Source organism: Bos grunniens, chromosome 4 (assembly GCF_055505025.1).
Source record: "Bos grunniens cultivar Pamir isolate PY7600 chromosome 4, Bosgru_T2T1.0, whole genome shotgun sequence".
Classification (NCBI taxonomy): Eukaryota; Metazoa; Chordata; class Mammalia; order Artiodactyla; family Bovidae; genus Bos; species Bos grunniens.
In genome coordinates this window covers 945,242-959,760 of record NC_141168.1, presented here as the reverse complement: position 1 = coordinate 959,760, position 14,519 = coordinate 945,242, and the positions used below count along the sequence as shown (strand labels likewise).

General features: G+C 55.5%; 1 protein-coding gene across 2 annotated transcripts in view; it reads right to left on the bottom strand.

The window, feature by feature from the left end:
• PTPRN2 (protein tyrosine phosphatase receptor type N2) overlaps nucleotides 1-14,519 on the bottom strand; it is a 607,146-nt gene that overhangs the window by 529,073 nt on the left and 63,554 nt on the right. For both annotated transcript variants that reach the window (XM_086394674.1, XM_086394675.1), the window contains exon 2: nucleotides 6,397-6,447. In XM_086394674.1, the coding sequence (XP_086250800.1) occupies nucleotides 6,397-6,447 (51 nt within the window). The remainder of the gene's footprint in view (nucleotides 1-6,396; nucleotides 6,448-14,519) is intronic.

Sequence of the window (14,519 nt, the reverse complement as noted above, 5' to 3'; positions counted from 1 at the left end):
AAAACATCAAGAGCCCCAGTGTCAGCTCCCAGGCTCCTCCAACACCTCCGGCGAAACGAACCAAAACTGAAGGAGGATTTAGCACATTTCTCTCAAGATTTCGGCAATTCTAGGCTCAAGGTCCTACAAGCGGAGAAGGAGCAGCCATGAAAATATGTTAAAACTTTAACACCCTCCCTGCTGCAAACCCACAGCCGTCCTCAAGAGCGACAAGCAACTGTCTCCATAAGGAGCCGCTTCAGGGTGTGAGTGTGGGCAGGGTGGGTAAGCAGAAGCCCACGCCTGGGACAGCTCCAAGAGGGGCAGGCTGACGTTACACAGAGCCGAGAGGGCACGTGCCCACGTCATCTGCACTCGGCAGGGGAGAAGGCGCATCTGCAGACGGGGCCACACCGCAGTCCTGCACCCAACGCGACATGCTACAATCACCATGGCAACTGGATGGGGCAGGGGCTGGGAGAGGAAAGGATGCCCACTCTGAGCAGTGGACACTTCCTAAAGCACAGAAATGCAGACACAGGGCTCTCGAGGAAGACATGGTCATAGCCTCAGAAAATCCAGATTCATTTGAAATGAGCTAATTAGAACTCCAATTTTGGCTTTGAGAGACAGCTCAGATTATCCAACCATCTAACAGTTGACAATGACAAACTGGGGGAAAAAATGTTATTTTAAATATTAATGCAGGAAAAAACCAGGTTGCCATAAGTATCTTAAAAACCACATTTTTAAGCATTTGAAAGGAAAAGAAAAAAAACTGCAAGGCAGGTACCACTTCAATAAACAGCTCAAACAGGGAAGCATCTTGGCCCTGACAAAGTCTACTTGGCTTAACTTGCTCCACCCAGGCCCCCGAAGCACCTGCCCAACAGCTCTCTTCTTTACGTCGGTGATGCTCTTAAGTAGACACCAAGACCTAGTACTTATAAGACCAAAACCGAAACCAGAGGATCGATGAGCAGAGACTCAGGCCAGAAAGGAAGCCCTGGTGGGCATGGGGGGGGGGTGGTTCTCATGCCCTCACCCGCCTGCACGGAGCCCAGCAGTGTGGCCCACTGGACATCACCATGGCAAACCCTGACCCAAGGGAAGGAGCCACAGCGCCTCGGGAGTCCGCACAGACTGCACATCCACCAAGAAGCCGTCACGCGCTGAGATCACGGGCGGACCCAGGACCCTGGGCCTCACAGGAGACGCTGTCCATAACTGGCGCCTCAAGGTAACTTTCCCCACAGAACGCCCTAAACAGCCCTGGTTGGGATACAATGGAAAACGTGCAAGCAGGTTTCATCTGCTAGACAGTTCATTATCCTCTCCTGTGTTTATAATTAAAGACCGTGAAAAGTTAATTGGGCTAACTGGTAAGTCAGTCTGGAAACTGGTGCAGAAGGAAGAAATAACATTTCAAAAGCATCTTAAGACACACACGCACCCCAACAGGGTGCTCCCCTCAGAGGTGGCATTCCACTGGGAAATGGCAACGCCACCTCCCATCTCCCCTCGTTCTTCCGTGGGGAGGGGGACTCCCGGGTGGGGGATGGGTAGGCAGGGGGGCAGTGGGCGCTGGGAAAGAATGGGCTGCTTGGCTGGAGGGTGTGTCCCAACAGAGGGCGTGTCCAGACAGAAGGCGTGTCCTGATAGAGGACGTGTCCCATCAGGGGCGTGTCCTGATAGAATGCGTGTCCCGCGGAAGGAATCCCTCGAGAGGCCTGGGGAGGCGAAGGCCCCAGAGGGACCGTCTAACTGCCCCCTGGGACGAGCACTGATGGAGAGCCGGGAGCGGCTGCTGCAGCCGCCTGTGTGCCCTGGGAGCAGGGGACGCAGCAGGGACCTCGGACAGCACCCCAAAACCCGAAGCACACAGATGCACTCTGTGGGGCCGACCGAGTCCCGCAGTGGCGGCGGCACAGGCTAGGTGAGGCTGCTCGGCAGTCTGCTGGAGCGTCTGGGATCAGGGCACTCCCCCCCGCCCTATGCAGGGTGGACCCTCAGGAGCTTGCCTCCTTAGCCCCTGACCCCAGGGAAGGCCACAGACAGCAAGGTCTGGAGCTACACTTTTACGCAAGGGGAGTGTCCTCTCTTGTTTACTCAGAACAATAAAACACCCCGGTCCCCTCCAGGACTGGTTACTGTGGTGACAAAACACACCAGATCCGAACACGAGGGTCACACCAGTCGTGCTGGGAGCCACCCATGAGACGCAAAGAAGCGAGTCATCAACCTCCGACACAGGGGCATCTCTAGTCCCCCAGAAACGCCCGCCCAGGAGCAGGAAGAGGCGGCCCAGGGGCTCCCTGGGAATTCAGGGCCCAGGGCCGCTGAGGGGAGGGGAACGAGAACTTGCCTCCTGCAAGATGGCCCAACAGCCACCCCAGAGGCAGAGACGGAGGAAAGCAGGGCACTTCCCGGGGCAGCTTCCTGGCTCCTGAGCTGCGATGCAAGGGTAGCCAGGTAACGAGGAGTGAGAAGACCGGTCCTGCAGGAGCCGAGCCTGAGGGACAGCAGCAAAGGGACCCTCGGAGCCCAGGGCGCCTGCGGGCACGCCAGCTGCGTGCGCGTGCGGACACGTGTGTGTTCCTGTGTGTGGCAGCCGCTCAAATGGAGCCGCATCAATTGCAACTCATCTCCAGTCATTCATGTGAGGCTCGAAATGGCATTTTTTTCCTGTTAACATGCCAAATTAAACTCTGCTTCGCACCGTTTAACTCAGTAATTAATCCCCATTCATTCCCCTGAGTTGTGATTAACTGGGATCTGGGAGGGGAACAAGCCTCCCAGCCACACACGTCTGGGCAGCTGTGGCTGGAGCCAGGTCCTGCCCGCAGAGCCGTGGACCCACGCCCTCCCGGGACGAGACAGGTGAGGCCCTTCCGTGCGCTCCCTGCTAGATCTTTCTCGTGAGGAAACGCCTGGCTGCGGTGAAAACATTCCCACAACTCAGTGCCCCAGGTCAGCTCAGGCTGTCTGCAGACCAGTGGCGGGGACGAGCCCTCCCTCTGGGCCCGGGCGGCTGAGGCAAAAGCACTCGCATCACTACTCAGGGCTCACGTTCCCAGGCACTTGCCCACCTGATGCTTTCCTGGGCCGGGACACAGCCTCTTCCCCAAGCCCCTCCTCTGCAGAAAGAGCAGGGCACCATCAAGGACCCAGGACACAGGGAAGGGAGGAGATGAGCCTGAAAGGCCGAGGACACGGCTCGAGAATGTGCTTCCTTAGAGGAGTCGCTTCTCTGGTGCAAACAAGTGGACTCGAGGGACAGTTGAAAACGCCCCCAGGTTACAGATGCCACCCCTCCATCTGGGCAAACTGCAGACAGATGGACACAACTTCTCTCCCATGATTCAGGAACTTTTCAAGGAAAACCCCTCTCAGAGGACGTGAGCAGCATGGATCAGGACAGCAGCCGGGCTGCCCCGAACTGACAGACTTCAGAATATTCAAACCCTGCACCTCCCCCTGGTCCTGGGGGCACATGACTGGTCTCATCTGCTGTCTCCACCACAGTAAGGTCAGCGAGCGCTTTGTAGGGAGGAGGGGGCTGGCCCCCAGCCGTTGTCTCCCAGCACAGGGTCTCCTCGGATATGCCCCAGCGTCTCGCAGAGACTGCAGCCTAACCCTGAAGAGCTGCTGCAGGGCGGACTCGCCGGAGCAGACCGTGAGGAGGGCCCACTGGTGAGGGCCAGACCCACCGGCTGGCCTCTGTATCCTGCTGACAGAACAGCGCTGGGAAGGCCACAGCCGTAGCATCCCTAACCAAGCGCCGTGAGCCTGAGATGCATCCAGACAACTCATCACCAACTCTACCTCCTTGGCGTCTAGAAGCCCAGTCAGGATATTATCATCCAGGGAAGCCGACCATTTCTCAGCACTGCTTTTATCACCTCAACAGCAGAAGCCAAAACGGGAGCGTGACCTTCCTGAAACAAGGTGGGAACGGCTCTCACAAAGCGGGCTTTGTGAAGCCATTCCATGGGAACCCCATCAAGCTTCAAAGTCAGCCTTCAGAGCCGGTGGTGGGGAACACCGAGCAGCCCCTCCACATGCTGCTCCTCCCAGAGCCAGCAGCCACCAGCGCTGAGCCCGGAGCCTCCGCCTGCGGCCTGGGGTGTCGGGACCACAAGGCCTCGCCAGGCTCTCGGTTCAAGGCCCGTGATTCAGACCACATCAATTCTATTGCTCCGACCTAATCTGTTTTTCAGACTGGCCGTACTTTTTCATAGTCTCCAGGTTGTTAAATTAAAGCTCCTTCCTATTCTGTCTTTCCAGTGCAATAGAACAGAATAGCCCCGTTTATCAAACTTGCCAAGACATACTGGATGCACAGCAGCTCACAGCAGCTCACAGCAGCAGCTGGCAAACTCCACCTGTGGTCACCAAACATTAACATGGAGAAAAGTGTTCCGAGAGCTTCCGACAAAGTTACTGATTTGGTCTGCTTCTTTCGAGAAAGCTTCAGAAGGAAAGAAGAAGGGGGAGGGAGGGAGAGCGGTCGTTTACAAGCCTGGGGGTCCGTGCCCTGAGGACCAGAGGCCGCGTGTTCGAGACCCCAGAAAGGCCAGCTCGAGAAGAAGGTGGGCTGCCCTGAGAGCTGACCCAGGCTCCTCCCAGCTCGGAGGCCCTGCCTGCCAGCCCCGTGAGCGGCTGTCGTGGGACAGACGCCGTTCCGTGAGCCGGGTGCTGTCCTGGAGGCCCTTCCCAGCCCCAGCCTCTGCTCCTCCTCTCCGGGCCTCCTGCAGTTCATCACTGTACTTGGGGAGCTGTTCCCTGCCCAGGTTCTCGCCCCGTTACCACCCACAGTGCCAGCCCTAACTGAACGCAGTCTGTCCTTCTGCCCACCCACCTCAGACACCCAGCACATTTCTGCCGAGAAGCTCCCCCCTGCGGCCAGAACAGGGTCCGTGGCTCCCCAGGGCTGCTCTGGGCGGCAGCTGGGGGCTGTGCCCACTCAGTCAGCACCCACGGCGGCAGGCCCGAGCCAGACCTGCCTCTCAGAGTCAGCTCAGCAGATGCTGCAACATCTTTATTAGATGAGTCTTATTGTAAAAGTAACACAGGACCACTTTAATAAACGAAGGGATGCAAAGGGACTTCAATGTCCGTTAATGCCCCCCATACCCCCGGCCAGGCTGAGCCCTGCAGCCTCACCCGGGGTCACGAGCCGGGCCAGCACCTTCCATCCCTGCTCGCTGCTGTCCCCTCGCTTGGTCAGGCCACAGTGGGCCCTCAACTGGACCGGAGGAATATCGAACACCGGCTGTCTCCATAAGTCAAGGCCCACGTGTTTCTGTTTACACTTAAATTGCCTTCTGTTTCCACATAACTCAGAGCTACTCTGTTACATAACGTCAGCACCCTCCACACCAGGGAGGCAAGTGGAGGTTCGGGGGAAGGACGGCCCGCGGGAGCCATGGCAGCTGCGGGCCTGCTCCCCGCTGGGGACAGGGGAGGCTCCGAGCTGCAGCGTTCACGCTGCCGATCCACCCGAGCCTGCACTCACACTAAACACACACCTGTTTCTTTTAGAATCCAACTTCACCAAGTCAGGGCAGATGATGCTTCTTTTTTAATAAATTATTTTTTCAAAAGCTGCCTCCAGATAAAAGCTTCACGAGGTGTAAGCAGGAGGAGCCGTGCTGGGGCCCAGCGAGAGGCCCACCCGTGCAGCTGTGGTGAGGAGGTGCTCAGGCCGGCCAGTGTGCAACGGCCCGACCTGGGTGGGCTCCCATCACACAGCTGCTGCAGCCTCCAGCCCAGGTCAGTACTCGCCACAATCTGCAGAGTTCTCCCCACAAAGAACGAACACAAAACAGAGCCGTCCAGCCCATCGGCGTGGTCCCCCGGGCACGTTCGCCGCGAGGACGCACACACAGCTGTCTCAGCCCCCCGTCCACGGGCTCCGAGTGGGACTTTCTCGCCAGGACGCTGGCCTAGCTGCCCCTGGGTCTTGGCCTTCAGGCCCTTGACAGCGTGCCTGGGGGCCTGGCAGACAAGCCAGCTCGGAGGTGGTGGGGCAGAGCCTGCACTGGACCAAAGGGTCCCAGGGGCACATCCCACTCATGGGCTCTGCCTGCAGGCCCCTGGTTGGCACAGAGAGCTGGGTGCATCTGGGGCGCCCACGCAGGTGGGGAGGATGCAGCTGGAGGCAGGCAGGGACAGAGCCCACCTTGCAAACACTCACTGCTGGGGAGAGGCGACCCCGTCTCACACTGGGCCTCACGGCACGCCTGGGGCCCTGCGTGCAGAGGGCCTGGTGGGCGCTCTGGCCTGACCCCCGTCAGTGCCTGAGGTGCCGAGGCCAATGTCTGCACGCGCTCGGAAGAATCAAACATGAGCCCACCCAGGACCCCCCTGCGTGTAGTGAAGCCAGCCTTGGAGTCACCGTGGGCTGGCACTTACCGTTCACACAGGTCTCAGCAGGTCTGCAGAGGCCATCTTCAAACAGGCAGCCTGGGAGGAAAAACAGAGGAGAGAGAGTCAGAGCCTCAGTGCGCCGTGGGCCACGGCCCTACTGGGCCTGGCATCCAGGGGGCCGCACGGCGCTGGGGGCCTGCTTCGCTGAGAGGACGCTGGGCACTGGAAGCCAGGCCACACGCCCCTGGCTCGGGTCGGGGGGAGGGAATGAAGCAGGGCTGGCTCCCCCCGGGAGGACGATCAGTCATCCTGTTCCTCTGTTACTAGGAGGACCGTCCCCCGCCTGCTGGGAGGCAGTGGTGAGCCCGTTGGGAGCACCGGCACGGCAAGTTCCCCATGGGGCCAGGCCCACCGTGCTCTGAGCGCAACACCACTCAGGCAGCATCTCTGGGCCTCTGTCAAAACCCCTGTTCCTCACGCTCATGGCGCGCACCAAGGTGTCACCAGGGCACACGGACGGCAGAGGCAGACGGACGGAGGCCCGTGTGCTCCGTGAGGAGACCAGACGGGAGGTGAGGAAAGCGCTCACCCACAAGCGGGGCAGGGGAAGCGCACAGCAGGGGATGTGCTGCCCCGCGTCCAGGGTCGTCTGAAATGCAGCCCCGGGGCCTGCTGAGGCCAGTCAGGAGGGTGTGAATAACGGGAACAACACTCAGAGCGCCGCTTAGGGTGCCCCTGGCACAGCCACACCTGCTGCGGCAGGAGCAGCTGAAGCCAGACGGTTCCAGAACGTACACGTCCGTTTAAGAGCACCGAGCCTGTGCTCAGGAGCAGCTGAAGCCAGACGGTTCCGGAACGTACACGTTCGTTTAAGAGCACAGAGCCTGTGCTCAGGAGCAGCTGAAGCCAGACGGTTCCGGAATGTACACGTTCGTTTAAGAGCACAGAGCCTGTGCTCAGGAGCAGCTGAAGCCAGACGGTTCCGGAATGTACACGTTCGTTTAAGAGCACAGAGCCTGTGCTCAGGAGCAGCTGAAGCCAGACGGTTCCGGAACGTACACGTCCGTTTAAGAGCACCGAGCCTGTGCTCAGGAGCAGCTGAAGCCAGACGGTTCCGGAACGTACACATCCGTTTAAGAGCACTGAGCCTGTGCTCCTGTGTCTCCAGCTGACACCCCTGCTCGGCCACTGAGGCCCAAGTCCACAGTCGCCCAGGGACACGCCCTTCACTAGGCCGGTCCGCTGCCTCGGTGCAGGCGTCCATGGCAGGACTCTCCACACTGTGTTGTGATGTCAACCCGAGGGCAAACCTCCCTGAACCGGAGACTCTTGAGGTGAGGGACCACAGAAATGTAGCTTCTTGTCCTCCACCGTCGCCCGAATGGCTGCCTGTGTCCGGCCAACGGCAGATGCTCGAGAGCCAGTGGAATAGCGACAGAGGAGGACAAGCGGAAGGGAGCTGCCAGTTACGGGAGACTCACCCGGGGGTGCTCCTCACAGGGAACCTCTCTGAAATCCCACAGCTGGAGACCTCATTCCCCTGGGCAGGCATGGCCTGAGGAAGGCCCAGCTCTGCAGAGGAGGCAAGCACGGTGCCAGGACCAAGGGCACGAGCCTCACAGAGGGCGGAACTGCCCACACTCACAAGAATAAAGGAGTCTCCCCCGCCCTGTGACAGCTTTACACACCCGCTCTTACAGCCCCTTTGCCCCAGAGGAGAAGCCCTCGGAGGGAGACCCCAGGCACAGACGCGCCGTGAGCCGGACGCTGCCCGGGGCCCCAGCTCCAAGCAGAGCTCCATCCTCCTGAAGTAACAAACCTCATGAGAACAGCATTCCTTCTCAGTCCAGTCTCAGCGCACGCCTTCACCGCCTCCCTCATCCGTGCACAGACCCCCATGCCCTGCTCCCTCTTCTCAGAGCTCCGCTCCCTGCTCACTCTGCTCTCCCTGCAGAGCCCGGCCAAGCGGAGGAGAGGATAACACCTGGGGGGAAGCTAGCGAACACCCCCACCTGCCCAGAGACAGCCAGGCATGGGGAAGCCTAGGGAGACTGACTCTGCTCTGCTCTCCCCCAAAGTAGCGACCTTGAGGAGGTCCCCCAGCTCCTCTGGTCTTGGCACTGTGAGCAGTGAAATCAGGCCAGGGTAGCTGACCTCCACCCCACGTCCAAGGACACCGGAGGAGCCTCAAAGAGACGGTAGGAGGGGCACAATCACGTTAAAAGTCAAATCCCATACCCGCCGTGTGGGTGACCCACAAACTGAAGAACAGTAATATCAAGGAAGTTCTCAAACTGTTGCAAATGCTCTACACCCCACAGCAGATTCCTCAAGCTGGGGATCCAGCCAAGGGACTGGGGATCCCCGGGAATCTGACTTGGAGGAACAGTGGCATTTGATTACAGAACTTGCACAGGACTGGGAGAAACAGAGAGGGTACAAACAAAACCAAATGCACACCAGGACCCAGGGGAGAGGAGCACTGACCCCGCAAGGGACTGAGCCAGGCCCGCCTGCGAGTGTGCGGGTCCCTGCGCAGGCACGGGTCAATGGTGCCTGCCACAGGTCACGGGCACTGGCGGCATCAGTCCTGGGAGGTGCGTGTTGACATAAGTCCTTTAGGAGGCTGCCACTGAGCCCTACCACAGAGCTGTGGACTCCAGGACTGGGTTGCCTCGAGCCAAACAACTAACAGGGATAGCCCCACCAATCAGCAGACACGTGGAATAAAGATTTACTGAGCACGGCCCTGCCAACCAGAACAAGATCGAGTTTTCCCCACAGCCAGACCGTCCCATCAGGGAACGTGCATAAGCTATTAATCCTCATCCATCAGAGGGCAGACAGAAGAAGCAAGAAATATAATCCCACAGGCTCCAGAATGAAAGCCACAGTCAGAGAGCTAACCAAAATGATCACGTGGATCACGGCCTTGCGCAGCTCAATGAAGTTGTGGCCATGCTGTGTAGGGACGCCCAGGACACACGGGCCATGGTGGAGAGTTTCTGATAAAACACAGTCCTCTGGAGGAGGGGATGGCAAACCACTCCAGTGTTCTTGCCTCCAGAACCCCATGAACAGTATGAAAAGGCAAAAAGATAGGACACCAGAAGTGAGCCCCTCAGGTTAATAGGTGTGCAAAATGCTGGTGGGGAGAGCAGAGAAATAGCTCTAGAAAGAATGAAGAGGCTGGCGCAAAGCAGAAACGATGCTCAGTTGGCTGGTGGTTAAAGCCCAATGCTATAAAGAACAATATTGCACAGGAACCTGGAATGTTAGGGTCATGAGTCATTTAAATCGGACACGGTCCAGCAGATGACAAGAGTGAACATGGACATCTTAGGAATCACTGAACTAAAATCAATGGAAATGGGCGATTTTAATTCAGATAACAATTGTATCTACTACTGTGGGCAAGAATCCCTTAGAAGAAATGGAGTGGTCCTCACAGTCAACAGAAGAGTCCAAAACACAGTATTTGGGTGTAATCTCAAAAACAACAGAATGATCTCTGTTTGTTTCCAAGGCAAAGCATTCAGATCATGGCAATCCACGTCTATGCCGCAATCACTGATGTCAAAGAAGCTGAAGTGGACTGGTTTTATGAAGACTTACAACATTTTCTAAAACTAACAAAAAAGATGTCCTTTTCATCATAGGGGACTGGAAGGCAAAAGTAGGAAGTCAAGAGATACCTGGAATAACAGACACGTTTGGCCTTGGAATACAAAATAAAGCAGGGCAAAGGCTTTGCAAGGAGAATGCACTAGTCATAGCAAACACCCTCTTCCAACAACACAAGAGACGACTCTACACATGGACATCACCAGATGGTCAATACCGAAATCAGATTGATTATATTCTTTGCAGCCCAAGATGTAGAAGCTCTATCCGGTCAGTAATAACAAGACTGGGAGCTGACTGTGGTTCAGATAATCAGCTCCTTAGTGCAAAATTCAGACTCAAATCGAAAAAGTAGGGAAAAGCACTAGGCCATTCTGGCATGACCTGAATCAAATCCCTGATTATACAGTGGAGGTGACAAAGAGACTTGAGGGTGAGATCTGGTAGACCAGGTGCCTGAGGAAGTATGGGCAGAGGTTCATAACACACTACAGGAAGCAGTGACCAAAACCATTACAAAGGGAAAAAGACGCAAGAAGGCAAAGTGGTGGTCTGAGGAGGGCTTACAAATAGCTGAGAAAAGAAGAGAAGCAAAAGGCAAAGGAGAAAAGGAAAGATACACTCAACTGAATGCAGAGTTCCAGAGAATATCAAGGAGACATAAGAAAGTCTTCTCAAGTGAACAATGCAAAGAAATAGAAAATATTAGAATGGGAAAGATTAGAGATCTTTTCAAGAAAATTAGAGATACCAAGGGAATATTTCATGCAAAGATGGGCTCAATAAAGGACAGAAATGGCAAGGAATTAACAGACGTAGAAGATATTAAGAAGATGTGGCAAAAATACACAGGAGAACGATATAAAAAAGGTCCCAATGACCCAGATAATCATGACGCTGTGATCACTCACCTAGAGCCAGACATCCTGGAGTGTGAAGTCAAGTGGGCCTTAGGAATCATCACTACAAACAAAGCTAGTGAAGGTGATGGAATTCCAGTTGAGCCTTTTAAAATCCTAAAAGATGATGCTGTGAAAGTGCTGCACTCAATATGCCAACAAATTTGAAAAACTCGGCAGTGGCCACAGGACTGGAAAAGGTCAGTTTTTATTCCAATCCCAAAGAAAGACAATGTCAAAGAGTGTTCAAACTACTGCACAATTGCACTCATCTCACATGCTAGCAAAGTAATGCTGAAAATTCTCAAGCAAGGCTTTAACAGTACATGAACCGTGAACTTCCAGATGTTCAAGTTGGATTTAGAAAAGGCAGAGCAACCAGAGACCAAATTGCCAACATCCATTGGATCATATAAAAATCAAGGGAATTCCAACAAAACATCTACTTCTGCTTCACTGATATGCTAAACCCTTTGACTATGCAGATCACCACAAACAGTGGAAAATTTTTAAAAAGATGCAAATACCAGACCACCTCACCTGCCTCCTGAGAAACCTGTATACAGGTCAAGAAGCAACAGCTAGAACCAGACATGGAACAACGGACTGGTTCATAACTGGCAAAGGAATATGATGAGGCTGTGGGCTTCTCCAGTGGCTCAGCAGTAAAGAATCTGCCTACAATGTGGAAGCCACAGGAGACATGGGTTTGATCACTGGGTCAGGAAGATCCTCTGGAGGAGGGCACAGCAACCCACTCCAGTATTCTTGCCTTGAGAGTCCCATGGACAGAGGAGCCTGGCGGGCTACGCTCAAAGTGTCGCAAAGAGTTGGACTGAAGTGACTTAGCACAGCAAGACAAGGCTGTATATTGTCACCCTGCTTTATTTAACTTATATGCAGAGAACATCATGCAAAACCCTGTGCTGGATGAATCACAAGCTGTAATCAAGATTGCCAGGAGCAATATCAACAATCTCAGATATGAAGATGATACCACACTAAAGGCAGAAAGTGAAGAGGAACTAAAGAGCCCTTGAAGAGCGCGAAAAAGGAGAGTGAGAAAGCTAACTTAAAACTCAACATTCAAAAAACTAAGATCATGGCATCCAGTCCCATCATTTCATGGTAAATAGATGGGGGAAAAGTCAAAACAGTGACAGATTTTCTTTTCTTCGGCTCCAAAATCATGGTGGATGGTGACTGCTGCCATGAAATTAAAAGACGCTTGCTACTTGGAAGGAAGGCTATGACCAACCTAGTGAGTGAACTCGCTCAGTCATGTCCGACTCTTTGCGACTCTGGGCACTGTAGCCCACAAGGCTCCTCTGTCCATGGGATTCTCCAGGCAAGAATACTGGAGTGGGTTGCCATTTCCTTCTCCAGGGGATCTTCCCAACCCAGGGATTGAACCCAGGTCTCCTGCATTGCAGGCAGACCCTTTAACCTTTGAGCCACCAGGGGAGAGAGCATATTAAAAAGCAGAGACATTACTTTGCCAACAAAGGTCCATAGAGTCAAAGCTATTTTTTTTCCAGTAGTCATATATGAATGTGAGAGCTGGACTATAAGGCTGAGTGCTGAAGAGTTGATGCTTTTGAACTGTGGTGCTGGAGAAGACTCGAGAGTCCCTTGGACTGCAAAGAGATCAAACCAGTCCATCCTGAAGGAGATCAGTCCTGGATGTTCTTTGGAAGGACTGATGTTGAGGCTGAAACTCCAATCCTCTGGCCACCTAATGCAAAGAGCTGACTCATTAGAAAAAGACCCTCATGCTGGGCAAGACTGAGGGCAGGAGGAGAAGGGGGAAACAGGGGATGAGATGGTTGGATGGCATCACCAACTCAATGGACATGAATTTGAGCAAAATCTGGGAGTTGGTGATGGACAGTGAGGCCTGGCGTGCTGCAGTCCGGGGGGTTGCAGAGTCGGACACGACTGAACGACTGAACGACAGCGCAGGCTGCTCAATGACCAGAGAGAGAATGCCTCGGCTGACCACCAGGAGCTGCTGCCGAGGGCCTTGGAGATTCCCCGGGCTCAGGCCGTCGTGCCCGCTGCCGGGCCCTCGGGGCGGCCCCTCTCCGTTACTGCCTGGGAGGATGGCAGTGCGTTTCCTGTGCCCACAGAAGACCTCAAGGAAGGCAGGGTGCAGGGGCGAGGGCAGACGCCCGCTGGGGCCAGAGGCTCGCTCACGGTGAGAACTGAGCGAGTCACATGCGAGTGGCGGCGACGCTGCCAGGACAGGCAGCAGAAGATGCGTTATTCACTCCCCAGCCCGCTCGCCGCCTGCTGACAGCCAGGTGGGGTCTGAAGAGCACGTGCCGCACAATTCAATCCTGATCACCAGCCCCGCAACAAAGACCTGCTCAGCGTTCACCCGGCTTGGTCCATCCCGGGGGCTGGAGAAGACACGTGGCAGAGACCTCGAAGTTTCTTGGTTCTCAACAGCCAGAGCACATCTCTCCCAGCCAGGACACTCGCTGATTTGACCGCTAATTTGCTTGTGTTGCTACTTGTGCTAAAATTAAGAAAGACCATATTTCATTTTAAATATAAGCCATAAATCACCAGGAGAAAAAGAGAGGTTTGTCTGCCAGAGCTTGTTTCAGACACACTCCTGGCCGAGGTCCGCATACCCCCCGACCCCCACTCACCATTGCTGAAGCCGCAGCCTCAGGTCAAGTGCAAGGATGGCCTCGGGGCCAGGGGTCACTCTGAAAGCAGAGTTAAATCTGGGAAGAAAGCCCAGGCTGACTCACTGTAAGGACATGCGCCACCCTGTCCCAGAAGGTTGGGCGGTATGAGCACAGTCCCCTGACCCCCCCTGTCCCTGAAGGCAGTGTGAGCACAGTCCCCTGACCCCCCCGTCCATGAAGGCAGTGTGAGCACAGTCCCCTGACCACCCCTGTCCATGAAGGCAGTGTAAGCACAGTCCTCTGACACCCCTTGTCCATGAAGGCGGTGTGAGCACAGTCCTCTGACTCCCCCCTGTCCATGAAGGCGGTGTGAGCACAGTCCCCTGACTCCTGACATCCACAGATTTCCCTTGGCTTCAGAGCACATGCACGTGAGCATGCAGGAGACACACTCACAAACAACAGACACACACACACGCGACACACACTGAGCTTCAGTGTGACATCTTCCTCCGCCCCCTCTGAGCTCTGAGCGGGGTCTCATGACCATCCTGCAGTGCCTTCTCTCGCTCTCGTCAGAGCTGCAATCCACCTGTTCTCCCAGGCGGGCCGCCCTGCCTCTCACACCCCTCACTCCCACAGGCATTTGGGAAGGGTTTTGTCCTGTGTGTGATGGAAGCAGTCCATGTGAGCTGGACCCCACCGCACTGCTGGCTGGAGACTCACTCCCGCCTGCCCTGGCCTGTCCTCTCCACTGCAGTGCCCCCACCCCAGCGGGCCCTGCTAAGGGAGCCCCCAAGCCCAGCCCCCAAACCCCAGCCCCTCTGCTCCAGCCTGTCACCTCCGGGCCTGGCCTTCTCACCCAGCCTGAATCAAAACAGCTCGCTCCCCTCCCCCAGGGCTTCTAAAAGTGCCGAGATGGGCATAAACACACACTGACATAACACAGAGGCTTTATGACTGAAAAATGTAAGAAAAAAATGAATGCAAAGCAAATCATCTCACC